Consider the following 26,288-nt stretch of genomic DNA (forward strand, 5'->3'; position numbering starts at 1 on the left):
CAGTTTGTGCCCTGCCCATCACTATAACTGTGGACATAATACTGTATGTGATGAGATGCTTAGAGTAATTAGTAAGTATAAATGGCATTGACTTCAAGTGCAAGGGATTGACTTCCTGCTACAAAGTGTTGAAGGGTTGGATGGGGCAGTTATAATCATCGCAGAGGCTTGACTGCGGCGCAGCTCTTTCTTTAGAGCCAACTGACCTTCAGCTGTCTGAGGGGGTTCTTCGGGTATATGCCAGGGGAACAGATGCCAGCCAGGAGCACCCGGACTCAACACTCTTCTAGGAATGCAGATGTGGCACCCTTGGGCTTCAGGTGCCACAGGGTATTACACCACTTTTATGGGGTAATATCTATCTCGGGTCATGAGGGGGTTAACCTGCCGGTGCCTTCACAAAACACACACAAACAACAGCAGGTGCTTACTCAAAGGGGATTGGACTAGTGCAGACAGGGTAGCCAGCCATCATGAAGCATGGGACTTCCCCAGTCACTAGGACAACCACCGGGGGCAGGCACCACATGGGGTAGAAGTAGGCGCAACCACCATACTTTAGAGAGAACCTTCCTGGGCACAGCTTGTGACAACACCTAGCACTGACAACTGGAGTTAGTGTTCCTCTCTCTTCGTGGGCCCGTGGCTTGGAGCAGGAGGCTCGGCCTGGGTTCCAGATAGCAACCGAGGGACACTTCACTAACAGACTTTCGGGCACCGGTGGTGACCACCGATGGATCTAGGATTGTGTGGAGCCCATTGTGGCAGAGATCAGCACTTCGGGGCAGCACTTAACCTGTGAGTAAAAATACTTGGAACCGCAGACCTGCCTCTGCCTCTCCTTTAACCGGCGACGACGCCCAGCGCTGAGTCGCCAACGGGGACTACTTCCACGTCCTCCGTCATCCTCCCTGGGGTAGTCACGCTCCGCCTGTGGGGAGCGACACCATTCTGGCTGCAATTAACATCTGCCCTGGTGAGAGACCTTGCAGTGGGGGCCCCCATCCCTGGCCACGTACCAAAGGTTAGAAAAAGAAGAATCCGGCACTCACAACTCAATGTGTGAAAAAACAGAATTTTTATTCAATAACGGCTCATTTGTGTGAAAACTTATATAATTCTCTCAGTATAATTAATGATAATTGACGTTTCGGTCATGTGAGACCTTCATCAGAATCACACTAAACATAAGAAAAGAAGAAACATATGCTATATTACATATAGTAAATATATATGAAAATAAAAAATATATCCGGTTCAAAAATAAAAAATATATCCAGTTCAAAAAGAAATCATTTATACATTAATTCATGTTATATATAATATATAATGGACGGATCAATATAACAGGAGAAAATCCATCAAGTAAGTTCACAGGATTTCATATGTATATACAGTCATATGAAAAAGTTTGGGCACCCCTATTAATGTTAACCTTTTTTCTTTATAACAATTTGGGTTTTTGCAACAGCTATTTCAGTTTCATATATCTAATAACTGATGGACTGAGTAATATTTCTGGATTGAAATGAGGTTTATTGTACTAACAGAAAATGTGCAATCCGCATTTAAACAAAATTTGACTGGTGCAAAAGTATGGGCACCTCAACATAAAAGGGACATTATTATTTTGTAGATCCTCCTTTTGCAAAAATAATAGCCTCTAGTCGCTTCCTGTAGCTTTTAATGAGTTCCTGGATCCTGGATGAAGGTATATTTGACCATTCCTGTTTACAAAACAATTCCAGTTCAGTTAAGTTTGATGGTCGCCGAGCATGGACAGCACACTTCAAATCATCCCACAGATGTTCAATGATATTCAGGTCTGGGGACTGGGATGGCCATTCCAGGACATTGTAATTGTTCCTCTGCATGAATGCTTGAGTAGATTTGGAGCGGTGTTTTGGATCATTGTCTTGCTGAAATATCCATCCCCTGCGTAACTTTAACTTCGTCACTGATTCTTGCACATTATTGTCAAGAATCTGCTGATACTGAGTTGAACCCATGTGTCTCTCAACTTTAACAAGATTCCCAGTGCTGGCATTGGCCACACAGCCCAAAAGCATGATGGAACCTCCACCAAATTTTACTGTGGGTAGTAAGTGCTTTTCTTGGAATGCCGTGTTTTTTTGCCTCCATGCTTATGCCTTTTTGTATGACCAAACAACTCAATCTTTGTTTCATCAGTCCACAGGACCTTCTTCCAAACTGTAACTGGCTTGTCCAAATGTGCTTTTGCATACCTCAGGTGACCCTGTTTGTGGCGTGCTTGCAGAAACGGCTTCTTTTGCATCACTCTCCCATACAGCTTCTCCTTGTGCAACGTGCGCTGTATTGTTGACCGATGCACATTGACACCATCTGCAGCAAGATGATGCTTCAGGTATTTGGAGGTGGTCTGTGGATTGTCCTTGACTGTTGTCACCATTCTTCTTCTCTGCCTTTCTGATATTTTTCTTGGCCTGCCACTTCTGGGCTTAACAAGAACTGTACCTGTGTTCTTCCATTTCCTTACTATGTTCCTCACAGTGGAAACTGACAGTTTAAATCTCTGAGACAACTTTTTGTATCCTTTGCCTGAACAACTATGCTAAATAATCTTTGTTTTCAGATGATTTGAGAGTTGTTTTGAGGAGCCCATGATGCCACTCTTCATAGGAGATTCAAATAGGAGAACAACTTGCAAGTGGCCACCTTAAATACCTTTTCTCATGATTGGATACACCTGCCTATGAAGTTCAAAGCTCCAATGAGGTTACAAAACCAATTTAGTGCTTTAAGTAAGTCAGTAAAAAGTAGTTAGGAGTGTTCAAATCAAGAAATTGATAAGGGTACCCATACTTCTGCACCGGTCAAATTTTGTTTAAATGTGGATTGCACATTTTTTGTTAGTACAATAAACCTCATTTCATTCCAGAAATATTACTCAGTCCATCAATTATTAGATATATGAAACTGAAATAGCTGTTGCAAAACCCCAAATTGTTATAAAGAAAAAAGGTTAACATTAATAGGGGTGCCCAAACATTTTCATATGACTGTATTCCTTTAAGAATATTATATATTTCATTTTAGATTAGAATTCATTAAAAAAAGAGCAAAATATAGCACCATACAAATGAACAACAATTGGTAGGGCAATCCCAGCTTCAGAGTACAAGTTTGGAAAAACAAGAGAACATGTATCAATATATGAGAAAAGAAATTTACATCTTATCAGCAATGCAGAGTCAGGGAGTACAAGTGTCAACACTAATGTGAATTGCGTGCTGTCGCCAGGGTAAGGCGCTACCATATGTTTAGAAAATGGAGTTTTTAAATGTCCCGGCGTCTGACGTCATATCCGGTATACGGAAAACCGGAAATGACGATAGTGGATGGCAATGAATGGCAATGCGCTAACAGGAAGTCGGAGCAACGATCACGTGCAACGCTCACGTGACCGGCAGTATTTATTGCTGGAATAGGGAAAGGAGTTGCTAATATCAAGTACGCCACTGCCGATAAACCAATCAGGAGTGACGTGGGAGGTTACTATGCAACAAATAGAAGGCAGGAGCGGCGCCATAGAGATATATGTAAACAAACTGATGTATCCGGTCATGTGATCAGAGATCGCTCTATTATGGGATATGTGCCAATCTTTAGCATATTTTTCGGTGGCATAAAAGCACATTTTTCCCTAAAGGTTCTGGTTATATTCCTACTAGAGATCTGGTTACTCAAAGATCACCAATTAATCTTTCTGATCTTGGTCTTAAAACAAAAAGTAGTTTTATGCCACCGAAAAATATGCCACCTGTTGAAACGTTTATTTCCTTAGTTGAACGTGATATATCGCAATTGTATAAGGATATTTAACTAGGGTTGTTACATTGCCCCTCTAACATGTCTGAATCCGATAAGTTAGCTCTTAATACATTGATCAAAGAGAAAGATTTAATTTTAAAACCTGCCGATAAGGGAGGAGCCACAGTTATGGACAAACAGATTTATGTAAATGAAATTATTTCTCAGCTTTCTAATATTGAGGTATATACTGCCCTGACCAATAACCCTACATCTACTATTAGATCCAAAATTAAAAATACCATAGAACCCTATCTTAAATCAGGTCTGATTGACAATAAGGTTTTTGAATTTTTACAGAAAAATGATTCATTGGTGCCTATTTTTTATGTATTGCCCAAAATACATAAACGATTAGAGAACCCCCCAGGTAGGCCTATAGTGGCAGGAACAGATTCAATCCTGTCACCATTGGCAATTTTACTGGAGAAAATTTTGACTCCTTTGATAAAAAAGACGGATTCTTTCCTATTGGATACAGGCGAATTTCTAGAAATTATACATAAATTTGACAATTTACCACCTGACGTGATTTTAGTTACTTGGGATGTGGGCAGTTTATATACCTCAATTACTCATGAGAAGGGCATTGAATCGGTGTATAAATTACTATCTGATCATAATTTTGATTCAGAGATGAAAAAATTCTGTATTGACTTGCTTAATATTGTGCTACGAGACAACTTTTTTCTTTTTTAGGATACTTTTTATTTACAGATACAAGGTACAGCCATGGGATCCAATGTAGCCCCCCCTTATGCAAATTGCTATATGTCATATTATGAACAAGCATTTATTTACTCACATAATCTCTTTAAATCACATGCATTATGCTGGCGTCGTTATTAGTGTTGAGCGGATCCGGATCCACAAAATCCGGACCCGCACGGTTTCAGAGCCCGATCCGAGTCCGACAAGTACCCGGGATTCGGGGTGCACGATCTGGATCCATGTTGTGTTGTTTGTTTTTTTTTTCTCCCTCTCTCTCTCTCTCTCTCTCGTCCCGGATCCGGCTCCCCATTGATTTACATGGACGCGGATTCCGGATCGGATCCGGACTTCGGCGGCAACCCGATCCGGATCCGCCGAACCCAGATTATAACCGATCCGCTCAACTCTAGTCGTTATATAGATGACATTTTTTGCGTATGGGGGGCTCATTGGATTCCCTTTTACTGTTTCATGACTATTTAAATAGCATTTGGCCAGAACTACAATTTACTATACAATATGATTATCAGAGTCTTAATTTTTTGGATACTTTAGTCATTAAAGGAACTGGCGGACAACTGGAGACAGATCTTTATACTAAAGCTACTGATAAGAATAATCTATTACAGTTCTCCAGCTGCCATCCTAGGGCTGTCAAAAAATCGATTCCAAAATCTCAATTTCTGAGAATAAACAGAATAGTCAGTCAAGATGCCATTAGAATCAAAAGGCTAGATGAAATGAGTTCCAAATATAAAGCTAGAGGCTATCCTGATAATATACTCAAAAATAGTTTGGTCACACATAGTAGGACATCCAACAAGGAGAACCGGGTTCCTTTTGTTCATACCTTTCATCCCTATGCATATAAAGTTCATAAACTTATTCGTCATAACTGGCATGTTCTTAGTCGAGGGTACCCAGGGATAATGGAATTTCAAAACCCATTCCTTCCGTGTTTTCGAAGGGCCCCGAATTTGAGGAACAAATTGGTTAGAGCCGATTTGGGTCCTACATTACCATCCATTACACAGAGTTATCTTAGTAAACCTCGAAAAGGCAAGTTCCCATGTTTAAATTGCTTACAATGCAATAATATCATTAAAGGGGACAAGGTATTCCATCCACAAACAGGCCATGGTTTCCCCATTAAGGGTTTCTACACATGTGATAGCACATATGTCATATATGTGATCAAGTGCCCATGTGGCCTACTCTATGTTGGAGAGACCACACAACCCATACGAGATAGGATCTCACAACATAAGTCTACCATTTGTTGTGAACGACTTAATCTTCTGCTTCCTTTTCACTTTCACAAAACAGGTCATAGGGTATCCCAGCTCAGATATCAAGTTTTGGAACAAATTCCCCATTTGAGACGGGGACAGAGTAGAGTGACGCGATTGAAAAAACGGGAAGCATGTTGGATCTTCACTTTACAGACCATGGAACCCAAAGGTCTCAATAGAGAATTTGATGTAGGGGGTTATATGTAGGGATATTTCCTTTTGGCGTATATATTATAATATTCTATAATGTATGCAATGGATGGATATTTCTGTACACGTATGTGCATGTATGCAGTGTATATATGTATGTACATATGAGTGTGCATGTATGTATATGTGCGTGTATGCATATGTGTGTTACTGTATATCCGAATATATAAATGTCTTTTCATATCAGAGATCAGTGTTCTTTTAATTTATTCCTTTCTTTTTTTATATCTTTAGTCAGTATCACAGGTCAATTAAACCAGTTGAATACATCTATCAAAATAATTGGTATTTATATTTATTTTTATTAATATATTTTTTTTAATAATATTATTTTTCCCCCTTTTTTATCTTTATTTTTTCATATTTTTTCTTTTTATTTTTCTGTATATTTTTATTAACATTACTAATCCCCCTTACAGTAACATTCTAGTTTTTAAATATTAATTATGAAAAATAATTTATTATTTTTTATTATTATATTTTCTATTTTTATTTTTATTTATTCTATATATATATTTTTTATATTTACCTTATTTTATTATTTATTTTTTATAAAATACTGATGCCTCCCACCAATCCATTTACCCCGTTCTAAATAGATATATCCCCCTATTTCATAGTTCTCCTTAATTTATTTTTCCCCTGTTATATGCTAAAGATTAGCACATCTCCCATAATAGAGAGATCTCCGATCACATGACCGGATACGTCAGTTTGTTTCCATATATCTCTATGGCGCCGCTCCTGCCTTCTATTTGTTGCATAGTAACCTCCCACGTCACTCCTGATTGGTTTATCGGCAGTGATGTGCTTGATATTAGCAACTCCTTTCCCTATTCCAGCAATAAATACTGCCGGTCACGTGAGCGTTACACGTGATCGTTGCTACGCCTTCCTGTTAGCGCATTGCCATCCATTGCCATCCACTATCGTCATTTCCGGTTTTCCATATACCGGATATGACGTCAGACGCCGGGACATTTAAAACCCCCATTTTCTAAACATATGGTAGCGCTTTACCCTGGCGACAGCACGCAATTCACATTAGCGCTGACACTTGTGTTCCCTGACTCTGCATTGCTGGTAAGATGTAAATCTCTTTTCTCATATATTGATACATGTTCTCTTGTTTTTCCAGACTTGTACTCTGAAGCTGGGATTGCCCTACCAATTGTTGTTCATTTGTATGGTGCTATATTTTGCTCTTTTTTGAATGAATTCTAATCTAAAATGAAATATATAATATTCTTAAAGGAATATATACATATGAAATCCTGTGAACTTACTTGATGGATTTTCTCCTGTTATATTGATCCGTCCATTATATATTATATATAACATGAATTAATGCATAAATGATTTATTTTTGAACCGAATATATTTTTTTTTCATATATATTTACTATATCTAATATAGCATATGTTTCTTCTTTTCTTATGTTTAGTGTGATTCTGATGAAGGCCTCACATGACTGAAACGTCAATTATCATTATACTGAGAGAATTATATATTTTTTCACACAAATGAGCCGTTATTGAATAAAAATTCTGTTTTTTCACGCATTGAGTTGTGAGTGCCGGATTCTTCTTTTTCTAACATTTGGGTTTGGACCCTATCCTGGCACCACCATAAATATTAACAGAGTGCCATACTCTCTTTTTTGATCACGTACCAAAGGTGGCATCATGATCACCCTAAAAGACTTTCCTAAAACTCCAATTACTACCTCCATCCTCCCTACCACCCTCCAACCCACCTTGCTGTACGCCTCAGGGCAACGGAACCGGGCCAGGCCACCCCGCGATGACGCAGATGATCTGCAACCCCGACCCGGCTACGAGTAGTTTAAATCACCTGTCCAATGGGGCGCTACATTTGGCATCATGAACAGGATATTTGTGCCCGCAACCAACGGGTACTGTGCACCTATTGAACTTTTTGTTTATGGACTGTGTGTGGCGTATTAGCAAAATTGGCAGACGCCATTACTGCAAAGCGCAGGAACATAGAGTGTTACATGTCGTGGCTCTCTTATTGCAAGGAATGAGGTGTCTGCCACGAGCCCTCCTGCTCAGCAGCGCCAAAGGTCTGGGAGACTGCAGGAGTTGCCTTCTCAGAGACACAGCAGAAGGGTGACACCTAGTGGTTCTCCCCTTGCAAGGAGTGGAGCGGTCTCCCATCCCTTGCCTGCCACGAGCTCTCCTGCTCAGCATCACGGAGGCTCTGGGAGGTTGCGCAGTGTGCAAAGAATAGATACTCAGGGAAGCAGCAAGACTTCCCATGTCTCTGCACATTGTGAAACCGGGGATCCCGCCTTTATGACCCAGAGGCAGGAAGATGAGCATGTGCTCCACGTGACGTCTTCTGATTCGCTCACTGATATCACACGGCCCGATGACGAGGCTGGTGATGTGCTGAATCCTGACTGGCTGGGCCAGGACGTCACGAATCCTGATTGGGTCACGCCCGTCTCGCGCCCGCCCTTGGGTGGAGCTACACCTCCTTAAAAGCTCCCCCTGCCATCATGGCGGCGCGCGACCGTCCTTCTATGTTTGGATGTCTGGCAGCGTGCTGCCACGCCACTGCTCAGGCAGTATTGTCTTTTGTGGGCTTTGCCCTTGCTGCTCATGCAGCACCTAGTTTGCAGGTCTTGCCCCTGCCTTGCTGCTCCGGCAGTATCCCGTTTAGCAGGCTGTGTTCCTGTCCCAGGTGAGCTCCTCGAGTCTCTGTCGGACTCACTTGGTTTCTGAATCACACGTGCGTGGGCACCTCTGTGCTACCCCCGTGCCATATTCCTGTAACTCCCGCTGGCACACGTGTGGAGGCACCTCTGTGCGTCCCCGTGCAACAGGTACACCGTACGAGAAGTCCCGAGCCATACAACCCTCACGGGTTAGGGCGGACCGGTGTACATAGATCGTCTGTGACGTTCCAGACGATCACTAGCAGCAACCCGCTCACTCTTTCCTGACCATAGCAGCGGTCCCTTACACCGCACAGTGGACCTTGACCGGTGGAAGCTGTCCATTTCCCATCTTGGCACGCTTCCTTGGGTCCCCCTCGTAACAATAGAGGGTGTGTCTTCATGGGCGGAGTCCACAGCAAAAAGCGCGAACTGGAGCTCCGTTGCAGAGCCAGTCAGCAAGCAGAGACTGAAAAGTAATATGTCCGCTGAGGAAGAGAACAAGGATCTGGCAATTGATGTAGGGGATCAGGTTATCCCAGCCCCCACACCCTTATCACCTGTGATACCGGATTCCTCCAGTAAGGAGGAAGACAAGAATTTGCTTACACTACCGCAGGCTGAAGCTGTGGATGAGCCCCGCGTCCTGTCAGCACCACCCCAATTGGCTGCGGCGGTAAAGATGACACCCTCAGTCTACCCGAGTCCTGAAGCGATTTGGTCTTGGCAGTTCTACCATCCAGAGCGCTGCGATGGACAGAAGCCTAAGGTGGTCTTGATCCAACCACTGCAGGCTGGGGGCAAATATATACATCACAAGAGGGCCTGGGGGCATATATACATCACAGGAGGGGCTGGGGCATATACACATTACAGAAAGGGCTGGGGTATATATATATATATATATATATATATATATACACACACATCACAGGAGAGGCTGCAGACATATATACATCACAACATCACAAGAGAGGCTGGGGACATATACACATCACAGGAGGGGCTGGGGCATTCACTCATCACAAGAAGGGCTGGGGGCACAAACACATCACAGGAGGGGCTGGGGCTTGGACATCACTGGTGGGGTAGAGACAGTACTGCCATGCATGGACAGCACTGGTGGTGGCACAGACAGCACCAGAGGGGCACAAACAGGACTGGGGGACATGGACAGGACTGAGGGAGCACGAACATCATCATGGGGGCACAGACAGCACTGAGAAGCTGGGAAGGGAGGTGGCACAAACACCTGGGGGGGGAGCACACAGCACCGGGGGGTGGCACACAGCACTGGGGGGGTTGCACACAGCACTGGGTTGGTGACACACAGCACTGGTGGGCTTACACAGCACTAGGGGTACATAGCACTGGGTGGAGGGCTCACAGCTGTGGGAGGAAGGAGGCAGAAGGCTCACAGGACCAGGAGGCAGGAGGTTCACAGCACCAGGAGGCAGGAGTCTCACAGCACTGGCAGGCAGATACAGCAGGGAGGCAGGAGGCTCACAGAAGGGAGAGGCAGGTACAGCAGGGAGGCAGGAGTTTCACAGCAGTGGGAGGCAGGAGGCTCACAGCAGTGGGAGGCAGGAGGCTCACAGCACCGGGATGCAGGAGACGCACAGCACCGGGATGCAGGAGGTGCACAGCACTGGGAATCAGGAAGCCCACAGCACCGTGAGGCAGGAGTCTCACACTACCAGGAGGATCACAGCAGCGGAAATCAGGAGGCTCACAGCAGCGGAAGGCAGGAGGCTCACAGCACCAGGATGCAGGAGGCGCACAGCACTGGGAAGCAGGAAGCCCACAGCACCATGAAGCAGGAGTCTCACACTACCAGGAGGATCACAGCAGCGGAAGTCAGGAGGCTCACAGCAGTGGAAAGCAGGAGGCTCACAGCAGCTGGAGGCAGGAGGCTCACAGCAGCAGGAGGCAGGCACAGTAGGGAGGAAGGAGGCTCACAGCAGCAGGAGGCAGGCACAGCAGGGAGGCAGGAGTCTCACAGCAGTGGAAGGCAGGTACAGCAGGGAGGCAGGAAGCTCACAGCAACAGCAGGCAGGTACAGTAGGGAGGCAGGAAGCTCACAGCAACAGCAGGCAGGTACAGCAGGGAGGCAGGAGGCTCAGAGCAATGGAAGGCAGGTACAACAGGGAGGCAAGAGGCTCACTACAGTGGAGGCACAGAGCAGTACAGCAGAGAGGTTGGTAAACCTGCTGCTCCTCTTCTTCTATGGAACGGGAGTGCAGCTCACACTTACTCCTCCCACAAAGTACATCCTCAGCATGCTGGCACTACGGTGCCCAGCAAGTCCGAGTACTGCGGTCCCCAGGAATGTGCCCAGGGGCTGCATGAACAGTCATTACAGACCGTATGCGGCTCGCGGACTGGAGGTTCACCACCTCGGTTATAGTATAATGCACAGTCCATAGTCATCCATGTAGTATTATGGCTTCCATGTACTCACAAATTTTAAAAGTAAATAAGTTATCTGCTCTCCCTATTACCCCTGTTCTTGGTAGTTTGTGTTCTGAAGCTCTGTCTTTGCTGAGCTGTCAGATCTCAGATGCAGCGGGAGAATGATGGAGAAGGGAGCGGAGTGCTCCCTCTTTTATCATTATTTTCAAGTGCATTCGTACCCACAATGCCAATACAGTTGAAAGTGTGAGGTCGGGTGGAAGGGGTCTGGTGCAAGCGTGGATACCGGGCCCCCAACTTATGGTCCCCATATTGTCTGTGTCGTCTTCACTCATTAACTTCGGAACTGGAGGAAAACAGGTTTTTAGCGCCGCGCTTGAAGACCACGGACATCAGTGTTGAACACACAATTCTTTTATTTCATTTCATTCCTACGCGTTTCGGAGACCACAACTGCCTCCTTCTTCAGGGTAAAGAAATTTTGTGTCCGTGGTCTTCAAGCACGGCGCTATAAACCTGTTTTCCTCCAGTTCCGAAGTTGATGTTCTACTTGTACAACAGGGCTGCTGCTGGACCGCTTAGGCACTCGCTTATGCCACTAAAGGAGTTGTGAATGGCACAACCCGATCAGGTGAGTGCACCACTTCTTTATACTTCTTTATTCTTTATACTTTTTACCCAGTAAATCAGGTAAGACCTTTTCTCTCCCTCTCTCTCTCGCCTTTTCTCTCCCAATTTAGTCTTCACTCATTGGCAATATGGCACTTCAAGGATGGCAAGAACAAACAAATTTTGGAAGAGATCAAGCCAGAAATGTTTTTCGAACCAAAGATCACCAAGCTATGACTTGACTTCAAAGAGAGCAATCACTGGAGAAGGACATAATGATCTGAGAAACAAAAGTAACAAGGGCAAAGAGGAAAACCCGATAACTTGATACTATCAAAATAACAGAGGAGAAGACCCTGGTCGTCCTTTCTAGACTTGCACAAGAGAGATCGTTCATCCAACAAGTCACCATGGCCCGAGATCAAGCCAAAAGCCATTATTATTAATATTATTAATAATATACTTCTATTTGTGAAAGCATTCTTACTTTGTAGCATTTTTTCCATACCTGCCTGAAACTTTTGTATAGTACTGTACACTACTTTTCAAATGTTTGGGGTGACCCAGACAGTTTTGTCTTTTCCATGAAAAATCATACTTTTATTTATCAAATGAGTCACATAATAGAAAATAGAAAATATAATCCAGACATTGACTAGGTTAGAAATAATGATTTTTACTTGAAATAATTTCTCCTACAAATTTTGCTTTCGTCACAGAATGCTCCTTTGCAGCAATTCCAGCTTTGTAGACCTTTGGCATTCTAGCTGTTAATTTGCGGAGGTAATCTGGAGATATTTCACCCCATGCTTCCCCCCCTCCCACAAGGTGGATTGGCTTGATGGGCACTTTTTGCGTACCATACAGTCAAGCTGCTCCCACAACAGCTCAATAGGGTTGAGATCTGGTGACTGGGCGGCCACTCCATTACAGATAGAATACCAGCTGCCTGCTTCTTCCCTAAATAGTTAATGCATAATTTGGAGGTGTGCTTTGGCTCATTGTCCTGTTGTAGGATGAAATTGGCTCCAATCAAGCGCTGTCCACAGGGTATGGCATGGTGTTTCAAAATGGAGCGATAGCCTTCCTTATTCAAAATTCCTTTTACCTTGGACAAATCTCCCACATTACCAGCACTAAAGCAACCCCAGACCTCCACCATGCTTGACAGATGGTGTCAGGTACTCTTTCAGCATCTTTTCAGTTGTTCTGCATCTCACAAATGTTTTTCTGTGTGATCCAAACACCTCAAACTTCGATTCATCTGTCCGTAACACTTTTTCCACTTTTCCTCTGTCCAATGTTTGTGTTCTTTTGTCCATATTAATCTTTTCCTTTTGTTAGCCAGCCAGTCTCAGATATGGCTTTTTCTTTGGCACTCTGCCCTGAAAGCCAGCATCCCGGAGTCGCCTCTTCACTGTAGATGTTGACACTCGTTTTGCAGGTACTATTTAATGAAGCTTCCAGTTGAGCACCTGTAAGGTGTCGATTTTTTTAAACTAGAGACGCTAAAGCCTGCTTTACATGTTGCAATTTCGCATACGATATCGTATGCGATTTGCAACGCCCCCATCATATGTGTGGCTCGTTCAATTTGTTGAATGTGCCGCACAAACGATTAACCCCCGTCACACGTACTTACCCGTCCATACGACTTCTCTGTGGGCGGCGAACGTCCACTTCCTGGAGTGGGAGGGACGTTCGGCGTCACAGCGACGTCACGCGGCAGCCGGCCAATAGAAGCGGAGGGGCGGAGCTGAGCGGGACGTAAACATCCCGCCCACCTTCTTCCTTCCGCATTACCGGCCGGGAGCCGCAGGACGTAGGTAAGATCTGTTCATCGTTCCCGGGGTGTCACACACTGCGATGTGTGCTACCCTGGGTACGATGAACAATCTGACGTTCAATCCATGAGGAATAAACGACGTGTATGCAATGAACGTTTTACCGTTAAATCGCAATCGCACATAGCTGTAACACACTGCAATGTACCTTACGATGCCGGATGTGCGTCACTTACGATGTGACCCCGCCGACACATTGTAAGATACATTGCAGCGTGTAAAGCGGGCTTAATATGCTTGTCTTGTTGCTCAGTTGTGCAGCGCGGCCTCCCACCTCTCTTTCTACTCTGGTTAGAGCCTGTTTGTGCTCTCCTATGAGGGAATAGTACACACCATTGTAGAAGATCATTAGTTTCTTAGCAATTTCTCGCATGGAATATCCTTCATTTCTAAGAACAAGAATAGACTGTCGAGTTTCACATGAAAGTGCTCTTTTTCTGGCCATTTTGAAAGTTTAATGAAACCAGCAAATGTAATGCTCCAGATTCTCAACTAGCCAAAAGGAAGGTCAGTTTTATAGCTTCTCTAATCAGCAAAACTGTTTTCAGCTGTGCTAATATACTTGCACCAGAGTTTTCAAGGGATTTCTAAACATCCATTAGCCTTCTAACACAGTTAGCAAACACAATGTACCATTAGAACATCGGAGTGTTGGTTGTTGGAAATGGGCCTCTATACACCGATATAGATGTTGCATTAAAAACCAGACATTTGTAGCTAGAATAGTCATTTACCACATTAACAATGTATAGAGTGTATTTCTGTTTAATTTAATGTTAATTATTGTCAAAAATAAGGAAATATCTCAGTGACCCCAAACCTTTGAACGGTAGTGTATATATTCTATTCTATGTTCTATAGATGTCGATGACTTAGCATCTGGGCAGGACTTTGTGGGTGGAGTCTTTTTTTATCTATTCTTCCTCTGGTTTCAATGCTGAAAGCTGCACTCTGGTTGCTATAGGCAACCAGAAGGATCTTACTGGGAAGCAATTTTCATAAATGAGACCTCAGTTACTCCTGCAGTGGTTATAGGTGGTTATAGGCAATCATAATGATCTTACCGGGAGGCAATGTTCATAAATGAGGCCCCAGTTACTTCTGCGTTGGCTAACCTTTTTTTTTTCTTTTTTAAAAAGTTAGGCCCTTTGGCGAATTAAAGGGAACCTGTCACCGGATGTTTATAATACTCACCTAACAGTCGGTGCAAAGCAGACTGTCGAATGGGCGTCCTCCTCTTTCGGCCATCTTTGTCCTCCTTCTGAAGCTAGTGTGGATGACGCGTTCTACATCATACACACAAGCCGACACTGGGGTCCTGCGCAGGCGCACTTTGATTTGCCCTGAGTAGGACAGATCAAAGTATTGTAGTGCGCCTGTGCAGGTTCTCAATGTCGTCTAATGTAGATGATGTAGAACGCGTCATCCACACTAGCTTCAGAAGGAGGACAAAGATGGCCAAAAGAGGAGGTGCGGACCTGGAGAACGGAGACGCCCATCTGACCAGTCTGCTCCGCACCGACCATTAGGTGAGTATTATAAACATCCGGTGACAGTTTCCCTTTAAACGGTTCGATCCCGGCTTTGGACAGACAGAACGATGCTTTCAGCATTATATACTGTATGTATATATACACACACAATATATATGATCGGGAAATAAAAGTGGCTGACAAAGGAAACTGCTTGCCAAAAGGTTCCAATAGTTGGATCTAATGATGCCTTTATAACCCTGCATAACCCCCAAAACTCTGATATCAGAATATGATGTCTCTCCATCAGGGGTGAACATATCATTGGTGCAGCCGCACAGGAGCCTACTTCTACATCCAAAGCTGGGGGAATTATGCACCATCACGAGCTATTGGACCACAAAAGGTCCACATACTGTTCATGCACAGGGCCCTCTTGATTTTTTCCAGTGTTCTAGATGTATTATTTACAGACAAGTGATTGGTAAATTTCCATTGATGTGTTTTACAATTGTATATTGAATTGTTTATTGAATTACAATTGTAAATTATAAATGTATATTGACTGAATAATAAATGACACAAGACATGATTTCTTAACATTTTTTAATATAAAAAACCCAAACAAAAATACAATAGATGAGATTTGAAATGTGACAACATAATGCAGCACAGAACTATAGAGAGTTCCAACTATGTCCTGGGGTGAATTCATCTAATTTATCATCTGGCATTCTTGTGGAAAAAGTAAAAAGTTAACGGAGTGATGGAAGCATGAACACTAAAAAGTCATGGTCTCTGATGTAAATTACAGAATATTGACCAGATCGATGTCCTCGGTTCAAAGACAGTTCATCCCAGCTAAATCTCCTCATTTGGTGATTACTGAAGTGGAATTTCCATGATTTTTTGGGTATAAAATAACCTTGCTTCTTATCTGCAGAATTAAGCAGCAATGCGTAATAGAAGCTTTTGTTTGGCAAAATGACTGCCATTTATTCAACATTAAAGAAGTTATCTCATCTTTTAACCCTAGAACGCGCAACCATAGAAATCAACCATAGAAAACAAGTAACCTAGCAGGCCTGCGAGGCCCCACGTATGCATTCTAGGGTTAAAATGGGTAAAATTGCAAAGTGCTTGTGAAAACAAGAAACATTGCAAATTTACTATATGTTAAAAATCCTCTTGTCTCCAAGTAAGGAGGGATTTTTAATTTTATACCACTACTGCAATCTCAGCGGTGGCCAGACTGTGAGGCATGGAGCCCAGCTCTTAAAGGGAAACTATATATTTGGCGACTATAAACTGCGGCCACCACCACTGGGCTCTTATATACAGTATTCTAACATGCTGTATATAAGAGCCCAGGCCGCTGTGTAGAACATAAAAATGATTTTATAATACTCACCTAAACGGTTGCTGCAGTGGAGTTGGGTCATATGAACGTTGACGGTGCCTCCTCTTTCGGCCATCTTCGTCCTCCTTTTGAAGCCTGTGTGCATAACACATCCTACATGTATACACACTAGCCAGTCACTACAATACTTTAATCCGCCCTGCTCGTGGCAGATCAAAGTGCGCCTGTACAGGACCTCAATACCGGCGAGTGTGGATGACGTAGGACGCGTCATGCACCCTGGCTTCAGAAGAAGGACAACAAAGAAGGCCAAAAGAGGAGGCGCCGACACTGGAGAACTGAGACATCCATATGACCCCACTCAACTGTACCGACCATTTAGTTGAGTATTATAAAGTGATTTTCACGCTCTACACAGCAGCCTGGGCCCTTATATACAGCATGTAAGAATGCAGCTTATAGGTACCCAAATCTGGTGACAGGTTCCCTTTAATATAATAATAAAATGTATTCACTTATATAGTGCTATTGATTGCACAGCACTTTACATACATTGGCAACAATGCCCCATTGAGGTTCTCATGCTAAATTCCCTATCAGTGTGTCTTTGAATCCAGAGGAAACCCACACAAACTCATTGCAGATGTTGTCCTTGGTGGGATTTGAACCCAGGACCCTAGCGCTGCAAGACTGCCGTGCTAACCACTGAGCCACCATGTTCTTTCTTCACCATGTTTGATAGAACTTTCAAGCGCTGCTCAGTAGTTGGTTGTATGCTCATCCATTGCAGCAGCGCGCACAGTCCGGTCCAGCAGTGCAGCCATGATGCAGAGATTCACTGCACTTTGATTGATTTGTGCAACATGGTCGGGGCTTTGTGGGTCGAGTCCTAGCGTTAATTCTTCTTCCGCCGTCCACCTGGCTTGCGGCTTTTCTTTATATGACTATCATGGCGGGGCGACATTGCTTTTGTTGGCGATGCATGTGCATTACCACAGTACTCAGGCCTTCATCAAAATGGGACCAGAGTCCATGCATGCGAGTATTGCGATCTTGGGCGCCATTTTATTGAACAGATTGTGGTGAAGACTATGAGAAGCATCAGCGCGTGCTAGATTTTTTTTTTTTTACATCTGTGTATGCGCCGATGCTTCTCAGTCTTCACTGCAGTGTGTACAATAAAAAGGTGCTGGAGATCGCGGTACTTGAATGCGCGGACTCCGGCGCCATTTTAATGAAGACATAAGTACTGTGGAAATGCACAAGTTCCGCCAACAACAATAATCGTGGCGCAATATTCAAATAAAGAACAGGGGGCAAGCCAGGAGGACACTGGAGGAGGAATAAACGCGAGGACCCGACCATGTTGCACACATCAATCAAAGTGAAGTGAATTTCTGCAACTTTGATTAAAGATATTTCATCAACCGAGCATTTGATCTTTCTATCACAGGTATGCCTGCAATCAGCATCTTAAGGCCGCTTTACATACTGTGACATCGGTACCGATATCACTAGCGTGCGAACCCGCCCTCATCAGTTGTGTGACACGGGCATATCGCTGCCCGTGGCGCACAACATCGCGCGGACCCGTCACACATACTTACCTGCCTAGCGACGTCGCTGTGACCGGAGAAAAGCCTTTCTAAGGGGGTGGTTCGTTCGGCATCACAGCGATGTCACCAATCAAAGCGGAGGGGCGGAGATGAGCGGGACGAACATGTCGCCCACCTCCTTCCTTCCTCATTGCTGGCGGGACGCAGGTAAGGAGAGGTTCCTCGTTCCTGCGGTGTCACACATAGCGATGTGTGCTGCCGCAGGAACGAGGAACAACATCGTTACTGCAGCAGCGATAATTGGGAATAGGGGGGCATGTCCCCGATGAGCGATTTTGAACATTTTTGCAACGATTTAAAATCGCTAATAGGTGTAACACGCAACGGCATCGCTAAAGCAGCCGGTTGTGCGTCACAAATTTCGTGACCCCAACGAGATCGCTTTAGTGATGTCATAGTGTGTAAAGCGGCCTTCGGTGCCAGTATGGCACTACCTTTACCTCATGTAGAAAAAATCCCACTGGTTGGTCTTCTTTAAAACTTCATAATATACATATAAAATTTTTGAAAGTTTTTTTTTATAAATATCCATGCCTTTGTGTAGGCTATTATGTGAAATGATCTCTCCAAATGTTTTAAAAGCAAAACCCAAAGTTGGGATGCACATATTCTAGCTCGGCAGAGTATCTGGCACAATTATGTAGAGCTGTGAGATGGATTCCAATAGAAATAAAATTAAAAACATATTTATAAACATTTTTTTGGCTTCATGAAATATTTCATTAGAGGTCTCTGGCGAGGAAAGCCATGGTAGTGTAAGAGTTTATTGTGTGTAGACAGATGTTTGTCAGTACAAGGATAGTGAATACGTTAAACAATTCCTTCATAGGGAAACTTGGATGACAATATCCCATACGACAAGTCCTGCTTGGGCGCAAAAATATCTTACATCTGTTATCCAGACAGGTATGTAATAATATCAATTATATAACATCTACAAGAAAAAGTTACATGGAAAATTCTGCACGCCCTGACAGATTGCTACAACTGTTTGTCATCTTTATAAATGGCGACCATCCATTACATTATGACATTTTACATGGTAAATTGATAATATATGATAACAATTACTGTTCATTTTACACTAAGTAATCCAGAAACAAAAATAAAAGTGTTACATGCTTAGCATAATGAAGACAGAGGGACCTATTCATCATTTGTGATTTTTTTTAAATCACTTTTCTACTTTTCTGTTGTAGCATTTGTTGATGTAAATAAAACTAGGTGTCAGTGCAAGCAAGGATTTAGAATTAAAATATAACTTTTAATTTCATTAGTCTAAAACACGATATAGTAAAGTGCAGTGCAGTGCATGAAAATAATAATAAACAGAAAAATCTCACCCAGTTCTTCTCCTGATGAGATCAGATACCACCGGAAAATCCAAGGCAGAAGCAGGTCAAATCAGACCTTAGAGGGGGTGGGGGGGGAGCAACCAGATTACAAGTTCCCTGCCCCTGTCGTGCCCCTGCAGAAATTGCTTCTGCCCTTACAAGGGCAGCACCCAAGTCAGGAATGCTAGCCCTGATGACAAATACACCCTCCCAACGCGTTTCCCACTGGCCATTAGCATGCACATGTGCACCACGAACGGGCACTGTGTTTATACACATTTGTACCACTAATGTACTCTGTGTAGTATCGTCCTGCCATTGCAGGCTTTACTTTAAGTTTTTCTCCCCTGATGAACTCTCTTTTCATTTATTATTATTATTATTATTATTATTATTTATTTATAGAGCACCATTAATTCCATGGTGCTGTACATGAGAAGGGGGTTACATACAAAATACGTATACAAGTTACAGTAGACAGACTAGTACAGAGGGAAGAGGGCCCTACCCTTGCGGGCTTACATTCTATAGGATTATGGGGAGGAGACAATAGGTGGGGTGTAGGTCAGGCGGCAGCTCCGCACGGTGGTCGGGCGGCAGCTCCGCACGGTGGTCGGGCGGCAGCTCCGCACGGTGGTCGGGCGGCAGCTCCGCACGGTGGTCGGGCGGCAGCTCCGCACGGTGGTCGGGCGGCAGCTCCGCACGGTGGTCGGGCGGCAGCGAGTTCATTGTAGATTGTGGGCATTTCGGAACAGGTGCGTTTTCAGGTTCCGTTTGAAGAGAGGGAAACGCGTTGGGAGGATGTATTTGTCATCAGGGCTAGCATTCCTGACTTGGGTGCTGCCCTTGTAAGGGCGGAAGCAATTTCTGCAGGGGCACGACAGGGGCAGGGAACTTGTAATCTGGTTGCTCCCCCCCCAACCCCCCTAAGGTCTGATTTGACCTGCTTCTGCCTTGGATTTTCCGGGGGTATCTGATCTCATCAGGAGAAGAACTGGGTGAGATCTTTCTGTTTATTATTATTTTCATGCATTGCACTGCACTTTACTATATTGTGTTTTAGACTAATGAAATTAAAAGTTATATTTTAATTCTAAATCCTTGCTTGCACTTATACTCTAATTGGGATTTGGGCTGTACTGCTTTGCCATTGCGGCAGGATTGCTTTTTACTTGTAAATAAAACTAGGAAATTTAAATCTATTTTTCACTTTTCACTTAGTTTAGATGAAAAAATCCATTGAAAGGTCATCATGAAAAGACTAATAATAGGAAATGATATTGAAGATGGCCACATATATTAGATTGAAGTGTACTAAAGGGAACCTGTCACCAGATTTGGCGACAATAAGCTGCGGCAACCACCAGTGGGCTCTTATATACAGCATTCCAGAATACTATGTATAAGAGTCTAGGCCGCGGTGTAGAACATAAAAATCCCTTTATAATACTCACCTAACGGGTGGTGTGGTGCAGACTGGTCGAATGTGTGTCTCCGTTCTCTGGTACCGGCGCCTCCTCTTTCGGCCATCTTTGTCCTCCTTCTTCTGAAGCCTGGGTGCATGACGCGACCTACGTAATCCACACTAGCTGGCATGAAGGTCCTGCGCAGGCGCACTTTGATCTGCCCGGAGCAGGGTAGATCAAAGTATTGTAGTGAGCCTGTGCAGAATCTCAATTTTGGCTAGTGTGGATGACATACGACACATCATGCACCCAGGCTACAGAAGAAGGAGGACAAAATTGGCCAAAAGAAGAGGCACCAGAACCAGAGAACGGAGACACCCATATGACCAGTCTGCACCGTGAGTATGATAAAGTTCTTTTTACGTTCTACACAGTGGCCTGGGCTCTTATATACAGCATGTTAGAATACTGTTTATAACAGCCCACTGGTGGTGGCCACAACTTATAGTCGCCAAATCTGGTGACAGGTTCCCTTTAATGGTTGAACAATCAAACACAGCCATTTAAATTTTATTGGCTTTTACAGTTGTATAAACTGGTCATATACTGTATGTTCAAGGGAAGGATGAATAATCTAATAATCTCTTAGGGAATGAAATGTCTTTCGTCTGACTAGTGAAGAAAAATTCAAACGTGGTCGGCTTTGTTTAAGGCAATGCTGGTGTATTACGAGTCCGTTGTAATAATCGGAAGTTTTTTTGGTAATGTAAACAATTTTAAGATTGTGTCAAAACCAGAGATGCACCCAGTAACAGGAACCAGCGACAGCATGGAGCAGCAGTGTCAAGCAGCGGTATCCACCGCTATGCAGTGGATTTATATGTACTGCATATATTTGTTCCAGTACGTACAATTTTGTGAGTTGTTTCATGAAGGCCACTACGTGGCCGAAACGTCACATGTTCACAACAAATTCTTTTGAAAATAAACTTTGTTTAAAGTATACCCTGAAGAGTGCCTTGTTTTATCTTGGATATCTATGGTTTGGAAACTGACAAGTGCACCTCCATTTCTAGCTCATTGACTGTGCTTTATCCTGTTATAAGTTCCTTTAAGGTTTGACATGCAATAGTTGAAACACATATCTCAAGACAACATCACAATCTGTAAAAAATAAAAAAGTTCCTACAGTATACATTGTCACTATGTTTCCCACGTCTTATGTTACTTTTTCCTTTTTCCACTGTCACCAGCCTCCACTTTACATACCAGACAGTAATTATTAACACAACAGTATCAGTTGTACTCTCTCTTCTGATTGACACTTTTAACTTTGGCAAATTCCCTCATTTTTATGCACATTGCTCACATAGTGTCAAAGAGCGCCCAAATAAACAGTTAACACAGTTTTGCAACTGGCATCCATTCCTGTAAAATAATAGTGAACATGTAATAATGTGAATTGTGAGTTCCACAAAGGAAGCAGATGATAAACAAGAAATGACCCCTATATGCAATGCCCAGTGCCCCTTATACTACAATAAGCAATATCTTCTACATTACAGCTATTTCAAAAAGACAATGCAAGTGTATACATGATAATGGTTAACCCATGATTCCTCTATGGCAGAGGGCCCAGCAACGCCTTGCGAAGCTCTAAAGTAATCTTTCATAGAATCTGCTATAGCAGTTTTTTTTTTATTTCATTGCAAAGGTCCAGCCTTCTGCTGTTCATTCTCGTAAATTTCCACATGGAATATAATCCCCTGCTCCGAGGGGATTTAATACTATTCACTTTATATTTCCAATTAAACCTCAACAGATGCTCAATAAGAAGATGACAATCTTGAAATCTTCCATGTTGGTAAAATGTGTGCACACCTACGGGTGACTATCCCAATTCAAAAAAGGTAAGAACTCTGGTTTCTTCATAGCTCATCGTGATCCACCAGGAAACCAATGAAGCCTTCTCCAGTCTAGATTATTTTTTAAATCAACCAGTTGGTGCTGTCACTTTTCAGTTCTTTGTAGAACATCTTTAATATATTAAAATACTGTAACCCAATGTATCATAGGACAGAACTAGATTTATCTTCTAAACTGTCCCGTTAATCCATAGTATCCAACTATTGATTCCGTTTTTTTGGCAATTAAATTAGTTCATTTTTTTTCTCCAAAAAACACCTGTTTTTTTTTTAGTGAGGAGATGCATTAATGCATTTTCATAGGACGACTTGAAAGGCTGAACACAGAAACTTTCTTTTCAGCAAGCTTCTTGATTTTCTCCTTCACAGAATGTTCTTGTTGCCCAATGGACCCTCAGCAAAAACTTCTTTGCTTCCAATAAGCTAACATAAAAACTTTTATTTTTTGGTAGTAGAGTGGGGGAAATTCAGTTTCATCATCTTCCTTAACCCAGCACATTAATGGATTCCATAGTTGGCCAAATATTTGTAGATAGCAATTAGATCAGGATTTCTCAAGTATGGTTACAGCCACAACTCGACAAGGTTAAAATCTAAGAGTGGTTAGACAGTTTTGGTCCAAAGTGTTCCAATGAACATCCCGTCCATTCAAGATGAAGAACTTCTCAAAATGAATCCCCAGCTTTACTGGAGATAATAGTTGCACAAAGCAATCTAAAGTGAAGGTCTTGGTGGTGGTCTGCTGGGTGGAGGAGCTCTGCATGGAGGCGAAGCCAAGGGTGGAGGAGGAAGACAGATTGTTGGAGATGGAACAGGTGGAGGAGAATGTGTCGGCTGAGGAGGTGGCGTTATTGGAGGAGAAGGGGTATAAATTGGGCTGTGGGGTGGTGTATAGATTGGACTGGGTGGAGGCATATTATGAGAAGCATTGTTTAATGGGTATCTTGGTGGCATTGATTTCTTTTCCCTTGTGAAATTGATGCATCTTCCCTGAAATAATAAAAAGGTAGAGATGAATCAATATAGGTTCATTAGAGGCATGGCAAAGTAATTGGCTAGTAAAGCATGCTAAACCTGAACTCTGAAATAACATTCTAGCAAAAGGTAACAGAAACAATCAATCTATCAATACAATGCATTGCGTAGAGAGTATTAGGTATTTCAGCAAGCCACACTTGCCTTTACGTTACTTTCCAAAAATGACACAACTGCTTCAAACACTTGAACCAGTTGCTGGAACCGAGAAAATAAAGAGAGCCCAAATAAATTGCACTGAGAGTTGAAAATATGTGAATTATATGGCAGATTCTTTGGCTGCACTCGGGTGGAAATCTGTCAGCTGAGGGTCATGTAAGGATATTAACTCACTATAGTAAGTTCTGCTATACTTGGACTAGTCTTTGCTAACATCTATCTAATTCTAGAAGGGTTCTCGTTAATAGAATAAGACTAGGAACTCTATATGGATTCAATTTCCCTCCCGCCTCAGCAAAACATTACTCTGCGAGTGATGGGCATAGTCTCCAAATTTGTTCCTCATGGTGAAGGTGTTAAACAATTCTCTTGGGGTTTGGAAGAGAAAGCCTGGAAAATATTATGTAAGTGGTGCTTGTAGGAATGGATTAATGTACAGTCTAATAAACATGGCTGTCGACACAACACTTAATCTGACTGTACCTACTTACAACTTTCAAAAAGGACAAATAAAAATGGAGAATTTTAGTTGTCCTGCAAACTGTACATGGCATGTATAGTACAAAGAACCCTTAGTTTTTATTGGTGCTTTCTTGGCCCTAGATTGGTGCCGTTAAGGGCTGGATTCCTTCAAATCCATCAAGCATCTCCAATACACATGTTCATGGCTCATGAAATCTTCAATTTCCACTTCTTTCAAGGCTACAGCTCCACACTTAATAAAGTAATGCGACAGTCATGGCAAAATTCCAATTGTCAACCTAATTTTTTCCCGGTTGGGAAAAATTAATGGGTAATCCCCACTATGTCTTGCATGACTTTCCCCTACATTTTACAGCAACGATTGCAAAGCTATAAATCACATAATCAAATTTTATTTTTATATATATTTCTTAGAAATTATGCTCAAACAAAAAAAAAACATTTTTATCAACAATAAAAAAATTATAGATCAGAAATACAATTTAGTTTTACTTTCTTGACATTGTAATTTTTAACTAAAAATTGTAATCAATTATTATTTGAAACCAGAACACTATTGTTTCCATTGTGCTAAAATATAGATAGTTTGGTATATCAAAATTTCAGTTTTTCTGCAAATACGTTAGGGACAACTGTAAGAGTATTGTTGCTATATAACGACAATATTCTACTCTGTAATGTGCCATCTACTCTCTTCATTTTTTTTTCCAGCTATAGGTACAGGTACATTTTTTCTTTTAAGTGACTTTTTTGACTCAACATTTATTTAGAGGATTTAGAGCACTAAGGCAGCTTTCACACATCTTTGCATCAGGCACAATCCGGCCCAAAAACCTATGCAACGGATGTGGCGAAAAAAACGGATCTTTTGCATAAGTTTTCCCATGTGGCCCGTCCGTTTTTTGACGGATGCGGCTTGATACTGAGCATGCGCAGTTCAAAACACCGCATCCAGCAGCCGGATGCGTTTTTTGCCGCAGAACGCCGCATCCGACGTCCATAGGCTTGCATTGTAAATCGCGCCGCTTTGCGCCGGATCTGGTGCAATGCGTTTTTTTTGCCGCACAAAAAAACGTGCCAGGCAACGTTTCTTCCGGCCGCCGCATGGGCTAAATATGCCGCATCCGTCAAAAACCGGATGCAACGCAAGGCCATGCGGCACAATACGGCGCTAATGCAAGTCTAGGCGGAAAAAACGCAACCGGCGGGAAAAAAAACGGTTGCGTTTTTTCTGCAAAGCGCAGTATTGTGCCACTCAGCAAACACCGGATGTGTGAAAGCAGCCTAAGTCAGCTTTTACTGTGCCTCTCCTGCGATATATTAGAAAATGAATCAGCACAGAATGTGGGACGTAAAAATAAAATAGTGTTCAATAGTGTTCATGACTAGAGTTGAGCAAACCCATTGAAGTTCAGTGCGGCTACTTCAACTGAACCTTAGATAAAGTTTGGTTTGGGACCTGGACTTAACATGAACCCCAATGGGAGTCATTAATTGGGCAGTTTGCGCTTCCACCCATATGCAGCCAGCCATAAACAGATCACTTCTGGGAGAGGGTGGGCAGGGTCTTTCCATTTTTTTTCTTTGGTGCACCCTACATCTGATAACTCTGTTGTTAGCCCCAGTGTAAGCCACTCAAACACTGCAAGCGGCTCGCACTGGGTTGCGCACCGAGCATACCCGAGCCAGCGATGCTCGCTCGAGTGGTTTGCATGCACAAAGCACCCGATCTCTGTTTCTTTTTATAAAGCCTGTGTTTGGTACGAACACTGAACCTCATGTTTTCTCATCTCTATTCACAATTAGAGATGAGCTACCCCAAACAGTATAGATGTTTTTTGTACTGAACCCAGATTTTACAAAAAAATCAGTGTCTGAGTTCAGA

At 43.0% G+C, this 26,288-nt stretch overlaps 1 protein-coding gene across 1 annotated transcript in view; it reads right to left on the reverse strand.

The window, feature by feature from the left end:
- Positions 1-20,925: 20,925 nt before the first annotated feature.
- ANTXR1 (ANTXR cell adhesion molecule 1) overlaps positions 20,926-26,288 on the reverse strand; it is a 336,918-nt gene continuing 331,555 nt past the window's right edge. The window contains exon 18 of the mRNA XM_075346171.1: positions 20,926-23,716. Coding sequence (XP_075202286.1) covers positions 23,441-23,716 — 276 coding nt within the window. The 3' untranslated portion in view covers positions 20,926-23,440. The remainder of the gene's footprint in view (positions 23,717-26,288) is intronic.

The sequence above is a fragment of the Anomaloglossus baeobatrachus genome, chromosome 4 (genome assembly GCF_048569485.1).
Source record: "Anomaloglossus baeobatrachus isolate aAnoBae1 chromosome 4, aAnoBae1.hap1, whole genome shotgun sequence".
Classification (NCBI taxonomy): Eukaryota; Metazoa; Chordata; class Amphibia; order Anura; family Aromobatidae; genus Anomaloglossus; species Anomaloglossus baeobatrachus.